General features: G+C 39.1%; 1 protein-coding gene across 1 annotated transcript in view; it reads left to right on the top strand.

The window, feature by feature from the left end:
- Positions 1-21310, top strand: part of ABCB9 (ATP binding cassette subfamily B member 9) — a 193796-nt gene that overhangs the window by 49980 nt on the left and 122506 nt on the right. The window contains exon 6 of the mRNA XM_053699772.1: positions 3902-4030. Coding sequence (XP_053555747.1) covers positions 3902-4030 — 129 coding nt within the window. The remainder of the gene's footprint in view (positions 1-3901; positions 4031-21310) is intronic.

Below are 21310 nucleotides of genomic sequence, written 5' to 3'. Positions count from 1 at the left end.
GCTCTTAAGCTAGCTAATTCTTTTATTACTGATGCCGCTTTTCAAATTGCTAAATTAGCGGCAAAAAATGCAGGATTTGCTATTTTAGCACGTAGAGCATTGTGGCTCAAATCTTGGTCTGCTGATGTGTCATCAAAACATAAGCTTTTAGCTATTCCCTTTAAAGGTAAGACACTTTTTGGGCCAGAATTGAAGGAGATAATTTCTGATATTACAGGAGGTAAGGGCCATGCCCTACCTCAGGATAGGTCGGTTAAAATGAGGGGTAAACAGAATAATTTTTGTTTCTTTCGGAACTTTAAAGGAGGACCCCCCGCTTCTTCTTCCACAAAGCAGCATGAAGGGGTGGCCCCCAATCCGGGACCGGATCTAGTAGAGGGCAGACTTTCTTTCTTTGCTCAGGCTTGGGCAAGAGATGTTCAGGATTCCTGGGCACTAGAAATAGTGACCCACGGTTATCAATTGCAATTCAAGGATTTTCTCCCAAGAGGGAGATTTAATCTTTCAAAATTATCTGCAAACCAGATAAAGAGAGAGGCGTTCTTACGCTGTGTAAAAGACCTTTTTACTATGGGAGTAATCTGTCCTGTTCCAAAATTGCCTATTTGTGGTCCCCAGAAAAGAGGGAACGTTCAGACCCATTTTGGACCTTAAGTGTCTAAACAAAGAGTTCCATCATTCAAGATGGAAACAATTCGAACGATTTCGCCAATGATCCAGGAGGGTCAATATATGACTACCGTGGATTTGAAGGATGCTTACCTTCATATTCCAATCCACAAAGATAGTCATCGGTTTCTAAGGTTTGCCTTCTTGGACAAACAATATCAGTTCGTGGCTCTTCCTTTCGGGTTGGCCACAGCACCCAGAATCTTCACAAAGGTTCTAGGGTCTCTTTTGCCGGTTCTCAGACTGCAAGGGATAGCGGTGGCGCCTTATCTGGACGATATTCTGATTCAGGCGTCAACATATCATCTGACAAAATCTCACACGGACACAGTGTTGTCTTTTCTGAGAACTCACGGCTGGAATGTGAACATAGAGAAGAGTTAACTTGTTTCACAGACAAGGGTTCCTTTCTTGGGAACTCTGATAGACTCGGTAGCCATGAAAGTATTTCTGACGGAGGTCAGAAAATAAATGATTTTGAATGCTTGCCGAGCACTTCTGTGCATTCCTCGGCCATCAGTGGCACAGTGTTTGGAGGTAATCGGATTAATGGTAGCGGCAATGGACATCGTTCCGTTTGCTCGCTTTCATCTCAGACCACTGCAACTGTGCATGTTCGGTCAGTGGAATGGGGATTATGCAGATTTATCTCCAAAGATAATTCTGGTTCAAGAGACCAGAAACTCTCTTTTTTGGTGGTTGTCACCAGATCATCTGTCCCAGGGGACTTGTTTCCGCAGACCCTCATGGGTGATAGTGACAACAGATGCCAGCCTTCTGGGGTACAGTTTGGAACTCCCTGAAGGCTCAGGGTGTTTGGACTCAGGTGGAGTCTCTACTTCCAATCAATATTCTGGAACTGAGAGCAATATTCAATGCGCTTCAGGCGTGGCCTCAGTTGGCTTCGGCCACATTTATCAGATTCCAATCGGACAACATAACGACTGTGGCATATGTCAATCATCAGGGGGAACAAGGAGTTCCTTAGCGATGATAGAAGTATCCAAGATAATCAGTTGGGCAGAGGCCCACTCTTGTCATCTGTCAGCGATCTACATCCCAGGGGTAGAGAACTGGGAAGCAGATTTTCTAAGTCAACAGACTTTTCATACGGGGGAGTGGGAACTTCACCCGGAGGTATTTGCCTCATTGATTCTCAGATGGGGCAGACCGGAATTGGATTTGATGGCATCTCATCAGAATGCCAAGCTTCCAAGATACGGATCCCGGTCAAGTGATCCTCAGGCCGAACTGATAGATGCCTTGGCAGTACCTTGGTTGTTCAGCCTAGCTTATGTGTTTCCGCCGTTTCCTCTCCTCCCGCGCATGATTGCTCAAATCAAACAGGAGAGAGCTTCAGTGATCCTGATAGCGCCTGCATGGCCACACAGGACTTGGTATGCGGATTTAGTGGACATGCCCTCTCTGCCACCGTGGAAACTTCCGTTGAGACAGGACCTTCTAATTCAAGGTCCTTTCCAACATCCAAATCTAATTTCTCTGCAACTGACTGTGTGGAGATTGAATGCTTGATTTTATCGAAGCGAGGATTCTCTGATTCAGTTATCAATACTTTGATACAGGCTAGAAAGCCTGTCACTAGAAAGATCTATCATAAGATATGGCGTAAATATCTTTATTGGTGTGAATCCAAGATTTACTCATGGAGTAAAGTTAAATTCCTAGGATTTTGTCTTTTCTCCAAGAAGGATTGGAGAAAAGGTTATCAGCAAGTTCCTTAAAGGGACAAATTTCAGCTTTTTCAATTCTGTTTCACAAACGTTTGGCAAATGTATCAGATGTTCAGTCTTTTTTTCAGGCTCTATCTAGAATTAAGCCTGTATTTAGACTTATTACTCCTCCCTGGTAGTTTTAATTTAGTTCTTCCGTTTGAACCTATGCATTCCATAGATATTAAACTATTATCTTGGAAAGTTCTGTTACATAACTTGGACGTGGTCCGTGCCTTAAAGTTTTACTTACAGGCAACTAAGGATTTCTGTCAATCATCTTCATTATTCATTGTTTATTCTGGAAAGCGTAGGGGTCAGAAAGCTTCGGCTACCTCTCTTTCTTTTTGGCTGAGAAGTATCATCCGCCTGGCATATGAGACTGCTGGACAGCAGCCTCCTGAAAGAATTACAGCTCATTCTACTAGGGCTGTGGCTTCCACATGGGCTTTTAAAAACAATGCATCTGTGGAACAGATTTGTAAGGCTGCGACTTGGTCGTCCCTTCACACTTTTTCTAAATTTTATACTTTTGCTTCTTCTGAGGCTATCTTTGGGAGAAAGGTTCTTCAAGCAGTGGTGCCTTCCGTTTAGGTTCCTGTCTTGTCCCTCCCTTTCATCCATGTCCTATTGCTTTGGTATTGGTTTCCCACAAGTAAGGATGAAATCCGTGGACTCGTATCTTTGTAAAAGAAAACTAAATTTATGCTTACCTGATAAATTACTTTCTTTTACGATATGACGAGTCCACGACCCTCCCTGTTATTTTAAGACTGGTTTATTTTATTTTTTGAAAACTTCAGTCACCTCTGCACCTTTTTAGCCTTTCCTTTTCTCTTCCTATAACCTTCGGCCGAATTACTGAGGGTGGAGGGGAAGGGGCTATATATACAGCTCTGCTGTGGTGCTCTTTGCTACTTCCTGTTAGCAGGAGGTTAATATCCCAAGTAATGATGAAATCCGTGGACTCGTCATATCCTAAAAGAAAGTAATTTATCAGGTAAGCATAAATTTAGTTTTTTTCTGTTTGTATATAAAATAATCTTATAAAATGTTTGGTGGCTTCTTAAATTATTTAATTATTATTATTATTTTATTTATTTATTTTTAATTTTAATTTTTGAAAAAGCTTTATTGAAGATGAAGCAAACAGTATCAACAAATAAAGGAAAACATTCTTGTTTGTTAGTAAACAGTGTATAACAGCAAAAAAACAGAAAAAAAAACCAAGAACATAAGATATACATCATGAGATACTGTTCTCGCAGGAAGACATATGAGTATCGGTTGTGGAAGAGATTATTATTATTATTATTATTATTATTATTCATTATCAGATTAAGCAGCAGTTGAATAAACCTCTATCTTGTTTGTAATAAGAAATATTGCAAAAATGTAGTGAATTAGTACAAAGTATTGCATTATATAGTGCGTGATAGAGTAAGACACAGAAAATACAAACCATGAATAATGATTAATCATTTTATACTTTTTTATTCTAGATTACACAGCTGGTGTTGCAGATTAGCACCCTGTACTATGGGGGCTACCTCGTGGTTACTGGACAGATGGACAGTGGTCACCTAATTTCTTTCATTATATATGAAGTACTGCTTGGTGAATGTGTGCAGGTAAGTGCTTCCCACTGTTGATTGCATACATATACAAATAAAGAATGAATTCACTCCCTAAAGGGACAATAAGCACAAGGGCATTTGGATGTCTTGTTATAAAATGAATGGGAAATATGGCCACCGCCAGCTGCATTCAGCTATATTCAGAGCCAGATTTCTCCTTGTGAAAGTGCAATACACTAAGATCTGTATTTGTACAAGAGCTTAGTGTGTTGCACTTTCATAATAAGAAATCTGTCTCCATAAATAGCTGAATGCCTCTGGCAGGTGCCTTTTTCTGCATTTGCTTTATATGAAATATCCAAATCCACATCCCTAGTAAACACCTTGTAATAACAAGATGTTTCTGCTGTCCAGCTATTGAATAACAAATCACACAAGTATTAACATTATTAAAACAAATGAGCATTTTGTTTACTGCAATTGTTGTTCAATAGCGAAATTCCACCCACCACTTGCCTCATTTGTGGAGCCAATCAAGGGTCGAGTCTACAAACAGCAAAGCTAGCCTCAGTCATTATGATACTTTAAAATGCAGTATTTTTCCAGTTGTTATCTGTTAAATCCAATTAGAAAAAGGTGTGTAGCATTGTTAGCCTTGAGAAGTCAGTAGGGTGCAACTGTAGCTCTGAGAATTTAAAAAAATCCACAGCTTTATTGAGCGTAATTACATGAAATGGGAGCAAAATAAAAAATGAAAGTGTGGATGGATGGGAAGTTCTACTGAAAGCCATGGGTTTTGAATATAGATGGTGTTCAGGCTAGATAGATTAGGATAACCTCTAGGTTAAAGTTCTAAGCCAAAGTCTTTACGTATAAAGTGCTATATAGATATATACATCAAATAGGACATAAAATAACAGTAGTCAAATGAAAATCAAATAAAAATCAAATAAATGCAATGTACATCAAGTAGATTAAATAGCTTTATTGTGGTTAAAATATATATAAAACATGTTATGATGCCCAGGGCCATCTTTTTTTTTTATGGTTCATACCAGACTGCTGATGTGACATGGTGAACACACACATTCAGTCATAATACTGTCACAGTCAAAAGTACTCTGCTTATATATATATTTTTTTTAAAACTGTGCCAGACCGTGCCGGTGTCATGTGACATGCCAAGCTATTGCCATATGCTGTTTTAGATGTGCACTGTGCAGCACTGAATGCAAATCCCTAACTCGGCATTGAGCCATTCCCACTGCATCAGAAAAGGTCCTACTGGGGTTATCACTGTTACCAGGTAACTGCTCTGGTGGTGGGGATAGTTTCTGGGTAGGGCTGACTGTAGGCGCATGCAGCAGAAAGCTGGAGCGGCAGGCACATGAGGATTTTGTTAGGGGAATAGTGCTTTGTAAAAAGGTGTCAGTGGGAAGAATTAGTGAGTGCACACACTCCCCTCCCCATGTAGCATTGTCTAGTGCAGGGTGAGAGGGAACTTGTTCCTAGCAAAGACGTGACATGTGCTGCTGTGGCTGATGTATAGTGTCATGCTGATACTTCACACATTAATGTAAGGTTTATTTTTATAGTTTTTGTTTTCCCTCTGTCTCAGATTTTACAGCTTCCCATAGCAGTTCTGCTGTTCCAGTCAGTAAACTTATATTTGTCTGCACCTCCATGCTTTCTCCTCAGTCTTTAACTTGCCTTGCTCCTGTTGGCTGCCCTAAATCTCTTTAACCAGCTAACCTCACACCAGAATCACATTCAAAAGAATATTAAATGAATCCACAGTGGAGGAATGTATATATTTATTTACTTATTAATACTGCTTAGGTCCAGTTTCACAAATTGCAATTTATTTAATTTTTTTTTAAATGATTACCCCAGTAGTGGATGATCCACTGCTGGGCTAATAATTTTGAAAACAATTATAAAATAAATTGATTTAGTTGTTTTTTGGGATATTGGGGTGGAGAGCAAAATTGCATGGGGTGGGTGGCCCAAGAACATTTTTGCCCAGGGTCCAGTCAATATTAAAGACGGCCCTGATGATGCCCCTATTAATAATGGGTTAAAAAATGTTGCGCAATACATAAAACGTTACAAAGTGTTTCTATTAACTTGTAACTTCCATTATTGGGAGAAATAACAGTAATTTTGGGATAGCAATTTTGGGGTACTAAGGGTCCATCCTAAACACCTAATATTTTGCACAAAAAAAGTATATTGCAAAGTTGTTTGACTTCAAGTATCTAAACATAATATACAAAACCTCAACCTGTTTATTGTCCTTTTAAGGGAAAGTTGAAACAATTACATTTCATTACAAATTAACAATATATGTATATTGTTATAGCCATTTGTCTTAAAGTGATGGTAAATCCTAACATTTCAAATGCAATGTTTATTTAAAAATGTTCCTTTTTAGCAGTATCTTCAAATAGAATTAACAATGTCCTCTTCCCTTCTTCTCCAGTCCTAGGCAAGGTCAACAATTATTTCAGGCAACATCAACATAAATGTTTTAAGACAATGCCAACATATGGGACAATGTACTTGAGGGAAGGTTAATAGGGTCACAAAATAAATACTTCCCTGTCTGTGATAGAATTTCTCAGTAAAAATCTGTTATGTAACGCAGATAAAAAAATAAACACATTTCTGATTTTCTGTAGACTGCAGTCTGCAGTGTAACATGTATGTGTCACCCCCACAAAGAGATTAAACACACAGTAGAAGTACCGCTCGGGACCCGCAAAACACTGCTGGTCCAATCAGCAGTGTCAGTTACACAGCTTAGTTATGTGACCAGTGCTACTGCTTGAATCAGTGGCTGTTTCTTATCCAAGCTAACAATGTGCTAGATTCATAGACACTTGTGTGGTTGCCATGGAACCTCATTGTGAAGGCAAGATTATGGGCGCGATCCGATATAGATCGCAGTTTGCGGCGCAAGCGAGGGAACCCGCGTCGCCCGCAGTTTCAGCTCGCAACTCGAGCTATCCCATATATGGTGCCGTCAGATACTAACGTGCCGTAAGTCTGACAAACCAGCGATGTCCAGAAATCTGCGCAAATACAAATTTCTGGCGTCGCCAGTGACTTGCGGCACGTTAGAAACTGCCGGCGCCTACAAAACCTGACTAAAGTCTAAAACACCCGCACTGTCTAACACTCCTACCTAACATAGCCCGACAAGTCTAACACGCCTCCCTAACATAGCCCGACCAGTCTAACCCTCTATCCGCTATCCCCCCTCACTAGCCTAACAATAAAATATGTATTAACCCCTTAACCGCCGCTACCTAATAAAGTTATTAACCCCTAAACTGGTGCCAGCTATATTAAATCTATAACCCCTTAAAGTGAGCCCCTAACACCGCCGCCATCTACCTTACCTACCCCCTAAAGTGAGCCCCTACCCCGCCGCTATCTATTTTAAAATTATTAACCCCTAATCTAATCCCCCTACCCCGCCGCCATCTATATTAAATTATTCAACCCCTAAAATACTAAACTATCCCTACCACTAAACCTAAGTCTAACCCTACAAATAGCCCTGAAAAGGGCTTTTTGCGTGGCATTGCCCCAAAGTAACAGCTCTTTTGCCAGCCCTTAAAAGGGCTTTTTGCGGGGCATGCCCCAAAGTAACAGCTCTTTTGCCAGCCCTTAAAAGGGCTTTTGGCGGGGCTTTGTCACAAAGTAAACTGCTCTTTTGCCTACAATCTACATCCCCCTACACCGCGGCCACCTATAATAAATGTATTAACCCCTAATCTAATCCCCCTACACCGCCGCCAGCTATATTAACTATATTAACCCTAATTATATTAGGGTTAATATAGTTAATATAGTTATTATATTATATATATTAACTATATTAACCCTAATTATATTAGGGTTCATATAGTTAATATCGTTATTATATTATATATATATTAAGTATAATAACCCTATCTAACTCTAACATCCTAACTAAACTCTTATTAAAATAAATCTAATATTAATATTATTAATTAAAATATTCCTATTTAAATCTAAATACTTACCTATAAAATAAACCCTAAGATAGCTACAATATAATTAATAATTACATTATAGCTATGTTAGGGTTTATATTTATTTTACAGGTAAATTGTTAATTATTTTAACTAGGTCTAATAGCTATTAAATAGTTATTACCTATTTAATATCTACCTAGTTAAAATAATTACCCAATTACCTGTAAAATAAATCCTAACCTAAGTTACAAATACACCTACACTATCAATAAATTAAATAAACTACAAATATCTATCTAAAAATACAATTAAATAAACTAAACTAAATTACAAAAAAACCCAAACACTAAATTACAAAAAATAAAAAAAAGATTACAAGATTTTTAAGCCAATTACACCTATTCTAAGCCCCCTAATAAAATAATAAAGCCCCCCAAAATAAAAAAAATTCCCTGCCCTATTCTAAATTAAAAAAAGTTCAAAGCTCTTTACCTTACCAGCCCTTAAAAGGGCCTTTTGTGGGGCATGCCCCAAAGAATTCAGCTCTTTTGCATTTAAAAACATATACAATACCCCCCCCCCCATTACAACCCACCACCCACATACCCCTATTCTAAACCCACCCAAACCCCCCTTAAAAAAGCCTAACACTACCCCCCTGAAGATCTCCCTACCTTGTCTTCACCACACCGGGCCGAACTCCTCATCCGATTCGGGCGATGTCTTGCTCCAAGCGGCAAAGAAGAATTCTTCCTCCGGCGACGTCTTCCTCCAAGCGGCAGCAAAGTCTTCTTCCTTCCGGCAGCATCTTCCATGAAGCGGCATCTTCAATCTTCTTTCTTCGCTCCGCCACCGCGGAGCATCCATCCCGGCCGACGACTGAACGACGAATGAGGTACCTTTAAATGACGTCATCCAAGATGGCGTCCGCCGAATTCCGATTGGCTGATAGGATTCTATCAGCCAATCGGAATTAAGTTAGAGAAATCTGATTGGCTGATTGAATCAGCCATTCAGATTCAAGTTCAATCCGATTGGCTGAACCAATCAGCCAATCGGATTGAACTTGAATCTGATTGGCTGATTCAATCAGCCAATCAGATTTTTCTAACTTAATTCCGATTGGCTGTTAGAATCCTATCAGCCAATCGGAATTCGGCGGACGCCATCTTGGATGACGTCATTTAAAGGTACCTCATTCGTCGTTCAGTCGTCGGCCGGGATGGATGCTCCGCGGTGGCGGAGCGAAGAAAGAAGATTGAAGATGCCGCTTCATGGAAGATGCTGCCGGAAGGAAGAAGACTTTGCTGCCGCTTGGAGGAAGACGTCGCCGGAGGAAGAATTCTTCTTTGCCGCTTGGAGGAAGACGTCGCCGGAGGAAGAACTCTTCTTTGCCGCTTGGAGCAAGACATCGCCCGAATCGGATGAGGAGTTCGGCCCGGTGTGGTGAAGACAAGGTAGGTAGATCTTCAGGGGGGTAGTGTTAGGCTTTTTTAAGGGGGGTTTGGGTGGGTTTAGAATATGGGTATGTGGGTGGTGGGTTGTAATGGGGGGGGGTATAGTATATGTTTTTAAATGCAAAAGAGCTGAATTCTTTGGGGCATGCCCCACAAAAGGCCCTTTTAAGGGCTGGTAAGGTAAAGAGCTTTGAACTTTTTTTAATTTAGAATAGGGCAGGGAATTTTTTTTATTTTGGGGGGCTTTATTATTTTATTAGGGGGCTTAGAATAGGTGTAATTAGCTTAAAAATCTTGTAATCTTTTTTTTATTTTTTGTAATTTAGTGTTTTGTTTTTTTTGTAATTTAGTTTAGTTTATTTAATTGTATTTTTAGATAGATATTTGTAGTTTATTTAATTTATTGATAGTGTAGGTGTATTTGTAACTTAGGTTAGGATTTATTTTACAGGTAATTGGGTAATTATTTTAACTAGGTAGATATTAAATAGGTAATAACTATTTAATAGCTATTAGACCTAGTTAAAATAATTAACAATTTACCTGTAAAATAAATATTAACCCTAACATAGCTACAATGTAATTATTAATTATATTGTAGCTATCTTAGGGTTTATTTTATAGGTAAGTATTTAGATTTAAATAGGAATATTTTAGTTTATAATATGAATTAGATTAATTTAATATAAATTTAGTTAGGCGTGTTAGGGTTAGATAGAGTTAATATAGTTAATATAAATACTATATTAACTATATTAACCTTAATATAATTAGGGTTAATATAGTTAATATATATAATGTAATACCTATATTAACTATAATATACTTAGGGTTAATATAGATAATATAGCTGGCGGCGGGGTAGGTAGATTAAATTAGGGGTTAATAATTTTAATATAGATGGCGGCGGTGTAAGGGGCTTACATTAGGGGTTAATAATATTAATATAGCTGGCGGCGGTATAGGGGGATTAGATTAGTGGTTAATAATTTTTATATAGGTGGCGGCGGTGTAAGGGGTCAGATTAGGGGATAGATAAGGTAGATGGCGGCGGTTTTAGGGGTTCACATTAGGCGATAGATAAGGTAGATTGCGGCGGTTTTAGGGGCTCACAGTAGGGGGTTAGTTTATGTAGATGGCGGCGGGGTCCGGGAGCGGCGGTTTAGGGGTTAATAACTTTATTAGGGATTTCAGGGGGGGGGGGGGATCGCGGTTGACAGGTAGCTAGACATTGCGCATGCGTTAGGTGTTAGGTTTTATTTAGCAGGTCGCGGTTGACAGGGAGAAAGACATTGCGCATGCGTTAGGTGTTAGGTTTCTTTTCTAGTTAGTTTAGGGAGTTACGGGGCTCCAATAGTCAGCGTAAGGCTTCTTACGGCTGCTTTTTGTGGCGAGGTGAAAATGGAGTAAGATTTCTCCATTTTCGCCACGTAAGTCCTTACGCTGCATATTGGATACCAAACTGCGCTGGTTTGGTATACCTGCCTATGGCCCAAAAAACTACGGGCGACGGCAGAAATATACGGGCGTAACTTCTAGGTTACGCCGTATATGTGATACCAAACCAGCGTAAATATTGGCGTCGCCGGCTTTTGCGGGCGACGATTTTTATCGGATCGACCCCCAGGTTTGTAATTTATTGAGCATCATACACCTATATTTTTTACAGTTTTGATCGTTGGTGTTTCTGGCATTATCACACAGCAAAAATGAATACCTGTAGCGGCCAGTAAAATATAATTAAAATGTCAGTTTATTCAATCTTTTTGAATTACAAACATATTACATAAAAAATGCAATCTGTTATACAGCTTTATACACTGTGACTCGCAAGTATCTCAACACATGGAAAGAAAAGCTGCTGTCTTGTTGGGGCAGGATCCAAACTTTAAAGATGAATGTTTTACCACAGATTCTTTAGAAAATTCAAGCTGTCCCTATTGCTCTTCCAGGAATTTTCATATAGAAGTTTCAAAATATTCTTAACTCCTTTGTTTGGGGACAAATTATGCCTTGTATAAATAAAGTGATGATGTATTGATTAATGAGTTAAGGGGGCTTGGGATTTCCACAACTTGAACTGTATTTTCACATTACAGCGCTGCAACGCATATTTGATTGGCATTGAAACAGTAATGTGAAAGCATAGGTAACTATTATAAAAATCCCAAAGAAATATCCAAAGCTTTCCACGTTGAGGTCTCCTTTATCTCCAACACCAAAAATGCAGAGGTAATTGGGGGGATAGAAATAGGAATGAGACCCCATAGTTATATGGAGATGGACTTTTATGGCTCCCCATGCAAGGTGTTAAATAACGGTCAATTGAAAAGTAGACCGGACCTGGACAATGTCCAGGGTAGATCCTTCACAAACTGATTGAAATACAATCATCTTAAACATCTCATACAATACCTCCCCTGCCCGTCAATACCACTTGCGGTCCCTCAACCCGTTTGACAGGCTTGCTTGATAGAGACCCCTATGCGTAACACTCTATCAATAGCTACAAAACCCCTCACTGATGCTAGGTCACACACCCTTTAATAAGTAAATGGCAAGAGGAGTTAGGTGACATCGTGAGTGACTCGGAGTGGGATACAATTTTTATAAACACCAAGAGTTAAAATCTTAACAAGGTGATATGGTATCTGACACCACCCTGCTTAAAAAGTCTGTTCTAAAGTTCTTCAGACCGGTGCTGGAGGGATTGTGGCAGCAGGGGCACCATGCTGCACATTTAGTGGAATTGCCCAAAACTGAGGATCTTTTGGAATTCCATAGAAGAATTCCTACACACTCTCTTTGGACAGAATTTTGTTCTAACCCCAACAATTGCATTGCTTATCCTCCCTCCTAAATTTCCTTGTAAAATACCACTAAAAATCTCCCAGTTTAACCTAAAATCTGCTGGGTTGATGGTGGCCCATATCCCCTTCCTCACAGCATTGAGTGATGCACTAACTGTAGCACATGAGCGATATCAGATTTTTTCAACTTTTTGCATGCCACAGGAATAGCACACATATTACAAGTTGAAAGTAAACGCGTTCACTCGAGCATGCCAGGTTAGCATGACTTGAAACTTGTGCAGAGGGTAGCGGAAGAAAAAAGTTGGATTAAACACAACATAAAGACATGTAAAAGTACAATTGCGCTCATATAAACACTGTCTGATAAAAATGATAAAGTTATAAGGGATCAAAGATAGATGGTAAAAGGTCTACAAAGGGCTTTAACATATATACAGTATATATGCATACATACACATTTCTAAATATGTATGTGTATGTATGTATGTATATATATATATATGTATATGTGTGTGTGTGTACAGATGTATTTATGTATTTATATGTGATATATGTATTTACAGACATATATACACATAGGAACACATAAATACATATTTACACCCATATACACATATATATATATATATATATGCATTGGAACAAAAAAAGGAAAAGGCAGCACACACGGATCCTGAATAAAAGTGGAGTTTAATCCATTAGAAAGACACACAGCATAACACGGAGGGAAAAAGGGGCGTGGCCTTGCGCGTTTCGTGCTGTGCGGCACAAAACGCGTAAGGCCATGCCAATTTTTCCCTCCGTGTTATGCCATGTGTCTTTCTAATGTATTAAACTCCGCTTTTATTCAGGATCCGTGTGTGCTGCCTTTTCCTTTTTTTGTTCAAGTTTTTGGGACACGCTCAGTCCCTTTTCTTCAGGTGGGCACCTCAACACTTTGACTTTATATGACACAAGCAGTGCGGTACAATTTCTGCATGTGTATTCATCATTACGGATCACCAGGCTGATTTGTGGTTATGTTCCTGAGCCGTGCTGTTTCCTCTCCTTATATGTGCATTGGAACCCTTTGCAGACAAATACCTGAAAACATGAAAAAATATATTTATTCAATATTAATATTTAATAATGGTTTTAACTGTGTATTTACTATAAATATTTCACATTTCAATGTTCTAAGTATTTTTAAATCGATATACTCTATGTATATATATATATATATATATATATATATATATATATATATATATTCATATATACAGTATATATATATACACACACACACACAGCGGCAGCGGGTTTAGCACTCCTAAATAAACATGGTCGAAAAAAAGTGTCTGTCAGTTTCACAGACATGAACAAGGAGCATCCCAGGGTATTCTAGAAGCCTGGCCAAGATATTTCACCTACACTTATGCCCAGCATGCGGCATTAAATAAAGATGCTCTTGCCCTTGTGAAGCATGTCGTCTTACAGTCCTGCCTCGCTATTACAATGCTGACAAGTTTTTATTCATCTTCTATTCCCTTTAACCGTTTTATTTTTTACGGTGGGATTTTTCCCCCTTTTGGTTTAATATGTTTGGTTTGTAATGCTTTGAATGCGTTTCTGTGATGACGGTATCTTTCACAGTCAAAGTCGTTTTATGCACTCATAGGTGAGCAGTTATGAGATTGATGCTGCTTCATTAATTATTATGAAGGCTAATTTGCAACTTGTGGAAGTAGCAAGGGGCAGGTACAAATTTTTCGAGTTGCAGCAATTTGTTCTGTGATATAGTAATATCAAAAACTGTTTTTATTGTATTCAGGCAAAATTACGTATGGGTTTAACCCACCTGGGGGCAGTGGTGATGCCAGGGGAGGACCATGGGGGCACTACCCCCCCAGTGTAATGGCTAGCCCCCCAACTGTTATCCCCCTTGCTTTTCCCACCACTGCTCTGTCGATCGCTTCCAGTGTACCACCCGGTACTACCCACACCCAGTCTGTAGCACGCCCTGTCCCACCCCTCCTGTTGGGGCTCTGCCCCCAAAATGCCAGTAGGTCTTCAACAAGTGCCTCATTATTACTTTCTGACAACGCTACTGTCTGGGGGTAACTGCATAGTAAGCGAGGATTAGTAATTAAAAAATGATAAGCGCTAACAAATTAGAAAATGTAACTTTTGCATTAGAATGTCCCTTTCAACATTATCGCCTAGATTTAGAGTTTTGCGGCCGAAGGGGTGCGTTAGCTACGCATCTTTTTTTTTTCTAGCGCTGCTTCTAAACAACGCTGGTATTTAGAGTTCTCTGAAGGGCTGCGTTAGGCTCCAAAAAGGGAGCGTAAAGGCATATTTACCGCCACTTCAACTCTCAATACCAGCATTGCTTACGGTAGCGGCTAGCTTGAAAAACGTGCTCGTGCACGATTCCCCCATAGGAAACAATGGGGCAGTTTGGGCTGAAAAAAAACCTAACACCTGCAAAAAAGCAGCGTTCAGCTCCTAACGCAGCCCCATTGTTTCCTATGGGGAAACAGTATCTAAGTCTGCACCTAACACCCTAACATGAACCCCGAGTCTAAACACCCCTAACCTTACACTTATTAACACCTGCATTACACAATTAACCCCTAATCTGCCGCTCCGGACACCGCCACCATCTACATTATACCTATGTACCCCTAATCTGCTGCCCCTAACATCGCCGACCCCTATATTGTATTTATTAACCCCTAATCTGCCCCCCAACGTCGCTGCTACCTTACCTACACTTATTAACCCCTAATCTGCCGACCGGACCCCACCGCTACTCTAATAAAGTTATTAACCCCTAAACCACCACACTCCCGCCTCGCAAACCCTATAATAAATAGTATTAACCCCTAATCTGCCCTCCCTAACATCGCCGCCACCTAACTTCAAGTATTAACCCCCTAATCTGCTGACCGGACCTCGCCGCTACTCTAATAAAGTTATTAACCCCTAAACCGCCGCACTCCCGCCTCGCAAACCCTATAATAAATATTATTAACCCCTAATCTGCCCTCCCTAACATCGCCGCCACCTAACTTCAAGTATTAACCCCTAATCTGCCGACCAGACCTCACCGCTACTCTATTAAATTTATTAACCCCTAAAGCTAAGTCTAACCCTAACACTAACACCCCCCTAAATTAAATATAATTTTAATCTAACAAAATAAATTAACTCTTATTAACTAAAGTATTCCTATTTAAACTAAATACTTACCTGTAAAATAAACCCTAATATAGCTACAATAAAACGAATAATTATATTGCAGCTATTTTAGGATTTATATTTATTTTACAGGCAACTTTGTATTTATTTTAACTAGGTACAATAGCTATTAAATAGTTAATAACTATTTAATAGCTACCTAGTTACAATAATTACAAAATTACCTGTAAATTAAATCCTAACCTAAGTTACAATTAAACCTAACACTACACTATCAATAAATAAATTAAATAAATTACCTAGAATTACCTACAATTAAATAAACTAAACTAAATTACAAAACCCCCCCACTAAATTACAAAAAATAAAAAAAGATTTCAAGAATTTTAAGCTAATTACACCTACTCTAAGCCCTCTAATAAAATAACAAAGCCCCCCAAAATAAAAAAAATTCCCTACCCTAATCTAAATTACAAAAGTTAACAGCTCTATTACCAGCCCTTAAAAGGGCTTTTTGCGGGGCATGCCCCAAAGTAATCAGCTCTTTTGCCTGTAAAAAAACACACATTACCACCCCCAACATTACAACCCACCACCCACATACCCCTACTCTAACCCAAACCCCCCTTAAATAAACCTAACACTACCCCCCTGAAGATCTCCCTACCTTGAGTCGTCTTCACCCAACCGGGCCGAAGTCTTCATCCGATGGGGCAGAAGAGGACATCCAGACCGGGCAGAAGAGGACATCCGGACCGGCAGACATCTTCATGCAAGCGGCATCTTCTATCTTCATCCATCCGACGAGGAGCGGCTCCATCTTCAAGACCTCCGGCGTGGAACATCCTCCTTCCCTGACGACTACCCGACGAATGAAGGTTCCTTTAAGTGACGTCATCCAAGATGGCGTCCCTCGAATTCCGATTGGCTGATAGGATTCTATCAGCCAATCGGAATTAAGGTAGGAAAAATCTGATTGGCTGATTCAATTGAGCTTGCATTCTATTGGATCAGCCAATCGGATTGAACTTGAATGAATCATGATTGCTTGGATGAAGATGTCTGCTGGTCTGGATGTCCTCTTCTGCCCCATCGGATGAAGACTTCGGCCTGGTTGGGTGAAGACGACTCAAGGTAGGGAGATCTTCAGGGGGGTAGTGTTAGGTTTATTTAAGGCGGGTTTGGGTTAGAGTAGGGGTATGTGGGTGGTGGGTTGTAATGTTGGGGGGTGGTATTGTGTTTTTTTTTACAGGCAAAAGAGCTGATTACTTTGGGGCATGCCCCGCAAAAAGCCCTTTTAAGGGCTGGTAATAGAGCTGTTAACTTTTGTAATTTAGATTAGGGTTGGGAATTTTTTTTATTTTGGGGGGCTTTGTTATTTTATTAGGGGGCTTAGAGTAGGTGTAATTAGCTTAAAATTCTTGTAATCGTTTTTATTTTTTGTAATTTAGTGTTTGTGTTTTTTTGTAATTTAGTTTAGTTTATTTAATTGTAGGTAATTGTAGGTAATTTATTTAATTTATTTATTGATAGTGTAGTGTTAGGTTTAATTGTAACTTAGGTTAGGATTTAATTTACAGGTAATTTTGTAATTATTTTAACTAGGTAGCTATTCAATAGTTATTAACTATTTAATAGCTATTGTACCTAGTTTAAATAAATACAAAGTTGCCTGTAAAATAAATATAAATCCTAAAACAGCTACTATATAATTATTCGTTATATTGTAGCTATATTAGGGTTTATTTTACAGGTAAGTATTTAGTTTTAAATAGGAATACGGTACTTTAGTTAATAAGAGTTAATTTATTTCGTTAGATTAAAATTATATTTAATTTAGGGGGGTGTTAGGGTTAGACTTAGCTTTAGGGGTTAATACATTTATTAGAGTAGCGGCGAGGTCCGGTCGGCAGATTAGGGGTTAATACTTGAAGTTAGGTGGCGGCGATGTTAGGGAGGGCAGATTAGGGGTTAATACTATTTATTATAGGGTTTGCGAGGCGGGAGTACGGCGGTTTAGGGGGTAATAACTTTATTAGAGTAGCGGCAAGGTCCAGTCGGCAGATTAGGGGTTAATAAGTGTAGGTAAGGTAGCGGCGACGTTGGGGGGGCAGATTAGGGGTTAATAAATATAATATAGGGGTCGGCGGTGTTAGGGGCAGCAGATTAGGGGTTCATAGGGATAATGTAGGTGGCGGCGGTGTGCAGTCGGCAAATTAGGGGTTAAAAAAATGTATTATAGTGGCGGCGATGTGGGGGGACCTCGGTTTAGGGGTACATAGGTAGTTTATGGGTGTTAGTGTACTTTAGAGCAGTGTTTTTCAACCAGTGTGCCGTGGCACACTAGTGTGCCGTGAGAGATCCTCAGGTGTGCCGCAGCAGACTGACAACAGTGTGACATATTTTTTAAATTTTGCTTGTTTTTTACTCCCAGTGCAGGGGTGTCCCTCTTTCAAATTTTGAAATATTGAGAGGTATGTGACAGGCTCATCAGGCAGACAGGCAGGCATCATTTACAACCATGACATATTGACATTCATTCACAGACAATCATGATTGTTTGTGAATGAATGTCAATATGTCATGTATAGTTTGTAGGAGGCATGGCATCATTGCACAATACATACAGTATGTGTGTATGTATTTGTGTGTATATATATATATATATATATATATATATATATATATATATATATGCTGTATTAGGCTACAATGTGTGATTTTTGAAAATTTTGGGATGGTGGTGTGCCACAGGATTTTTTTATGTAAAAAAGTGTGCCACGGCAAAAAAAAGTTGAAAATCACTGCTTTAGAGCACAGTAGTTAAGAGCTTTATAAACCGGCGTTAGCCCAGAAAGCTCTTAACTACTGACTTTTTTCTGCGGCTGGAGTCTTGTCGGTAGAGGGTCTACTGCCAAGACTCTAAATACCGGCGTTAGGAAGATCCCATTGAAAAGATAGGATACGCAATTGGCGTAAGGGGATCTGCGGTATGGAAAAGTCGCGGCTTGAAAGTGAGCGGTAGACCTTTACGTACCTGACTCTGAATACCAGTGGGCAGCGTTAGGACCCCTTAACGCTGCTTTTGACGGCTACCGCAGAACTCTAAATATAGGCGTTTGTTTGTAATTTATAGTACCTATAATTAAATGCATTAATACTGCTACTGTTGATTTAGTAATTAGAAATTGGCTCGATTCTTACAGAATATGCATGTGGATTCACTGATAATGAAACATATTTTTGATTATGAAGCAAAATAATAAAGGTTTATTGTTGATATATGAGCTCTAACTTTTATCAAGGCCAAAGTCTTTGTTGAAAAATTGCATTGAACCTTTGTTTCACCTGATAAGTTCTGTTTTGTGCTGACTTTTTTACTATGTTGTGATTTTCTAGCAGCAGTATCACATTTACTGGTAGAAGTCAGTGCACCTGACTCACAATGTAAGACGGTAGGTTAAACATCTGCTATTTGCAAGTGAAGAGATGTTGTCAGCCTCAGCCAAGTTGTCATGTGATGCAACACACCCTATGTCTACAGTGTATTAATATTTCTATGGAGATAAAGGCCTCTGTATACAGAATGACATGATCTACAGAATGACATAAGCATTTATATTTATAAACATGACTGACATCCTACTCGTAACCTGTACTTCAGAGATTAGAATATATTGCACTGCTGGTGATGTATCCCAATAAAAGTGCAGGTTACTCCCACTAGAACGCCCAGCTAACTCCCACAAAACGCATAATGCGTATTATTTTAAGCATTGTATCTAATTTAAAATGTAGTTCTTTTTGATTGTTCATTTTATTATTATAACATAAATATATAATGTACATTATATATTTATGTTTAATATAATATAAATAACATTAAAAAATAACTACATTTTTAAATTAGATACAATACTTAAAATAATATGCATTATACATGACAATGTACTGTATATCATTTTAACAATGGATATAAATGTAATACTAAAATAAACTATTAACCCCTTACGTGCCTTCAACCCCAGCGCAACCTACACTATTAACCCCTAATTTTCCATAACCTAAAGACCTAACCACCCCCTAACCTTTTAGCTTTTCATGTTGGTGACACACTTTTTAGACCTACATCATTTCGCGACACAGTAATTCTAGCAAACAAAAGGTTAAACTAACTTGTTTTAAGAGATACGGACACATACATAAATTATATAATAACAAAATGTATTTTCAAGTAACACTATGTATGTTCAAGAATTAAAAAAAGTTTAATAACACCAATAGCTACTTACTATTTTAATGGGATGTATGAGGTTGATGGTGAGGTTGATGGGATGAACAGTTTCTGAATATTTGGTGGAATGTTAGATGAAGACACTCACATTTCATCATCAAGCATTTTTAAGCTTCCACTTCCTATCCATATATCAAGAGCAGGAGCAGCAATGCACTACTGGGTCTGGGAGCTAGCTGCAAAAAAAACAAAACACTGACTTCAGCTCAGCGTTTTAGCTGCCACGCTCAGAGCTCTGCAAGTCTGACTGACTACTGCCCGTGCTGCAAACACACTGCTGCCCACTCACTGACTACACAGTAGTCACAAGCCGATTGAGGAGACTACACGTGCAGTCAGGAGCCAATGTGCTGCCAAAGCTGCCAATGGGAACAGTTTCAGTTCCCGCTGAGCTGCGCCAATAGGTTAAGATGATCTGTGACCCACTAGGTGTCAACCACGTGATATGCGTAGCAGGCAGGCAGAAAGTTTTTTACGTTTAGTTGTCTGCCAGTTTATGCCGAGCTGAGCCCCTGCAGTTGCCCATGGCAGAACACTTTTTTTCAATGAGGTGACATTTCCACCTGTTAGCCAATAGCCATGGTAGCTGATCTGCATTATGCCATATGGCTAGCACGACTATTGTCTTAGAGGTGGAAACGTCACCGCATTAAAAAAATAAGCGTTTTGCCATGGGTGGCCGGAGCCTCTCAGCTAGGCATAACATTGCAGGCAAATGAAGGTACTTTCAGCATGAAGTTTTTTGTACTTCATGACTTAAAGTCTCCTTTATTTATAGCACTGGTAAGGCTTAGCATTTCAAAAACGCTAGAATTTACCATCACTTTAATAAAATGCTCATATGATGTAGTCTGTATTTTAACATGCTGTGCAGTTAATGTCAGAGCAAAGAACATGTTTGACCAAACTGATTGCTGTGACTGTTTTATGATCCTTTATGTTTGGTGTGGTTTCCTTATTAACTGTTTCTCTGCAGGGCCGCTCACAAAATTGGTCTTGGAGGGAACATTGCATGCAACACCCAACCAAGCACTGAAACTCTTGGTCTGAGTGAGGGAGATTCATAGATGGAAGTAGGGTTATTCTGTGAACCCAGTCAAGCCTGATGGAGGTGGAACACTGGGTGTGCAGTGTGTAGTTCTAGCTTGTGTCTGGTTTCACATTTAAAAACCTTGGGCATAAATAAACCAGAGAGGCCTATGGGAAGGATAGTGGGGCAAAACTCCCAAATTGTGATAGTTCCGCAATATCCAGGACAGTTGGGACCTCTGTCATTGTAACCTGACTTTGAGGTTTTATATCATATATTTGAGGTGAATTTAAATAAACTAAGGTCACACTACCCATGAAGTTAGTCTGGCTTCATTTCATGAAGATTAGTTCAGTAGTATTTGCTGTAGCATTGTTTAATAATATTCATATTGCCATAAAGTTTATATTTTTTTTCTCTTAAAAATATGTCTGTAGAACCAATAAAAGATAGGAATTAAGCCTCTTAACATATTAAAGCATTTTATTTTGAATTTGATGCCCCTTTGAGACAACTCCTGTAGTTTACATCAAATGAAATGTCATATGAT

This window comes from Bombina bombina, chromosome 2, assembly GCF_027579735.1.
Source record: "Bombina bombina isolate aBomBom1 chromosome 2, aBomBom1.pri, whole genome shotgun sequence".
Lineage (NCBI taxonomy): Eukaryota > Metazoa > Chordata > Amphibia > Anura > Bombinatoridae > Bombina > Bombina bombina.
The sequence above is the reverse complement of the archived record's forward strand: the minus strand, read 5'-3'. Positions and strand labels throughout refer to the sequence as shown.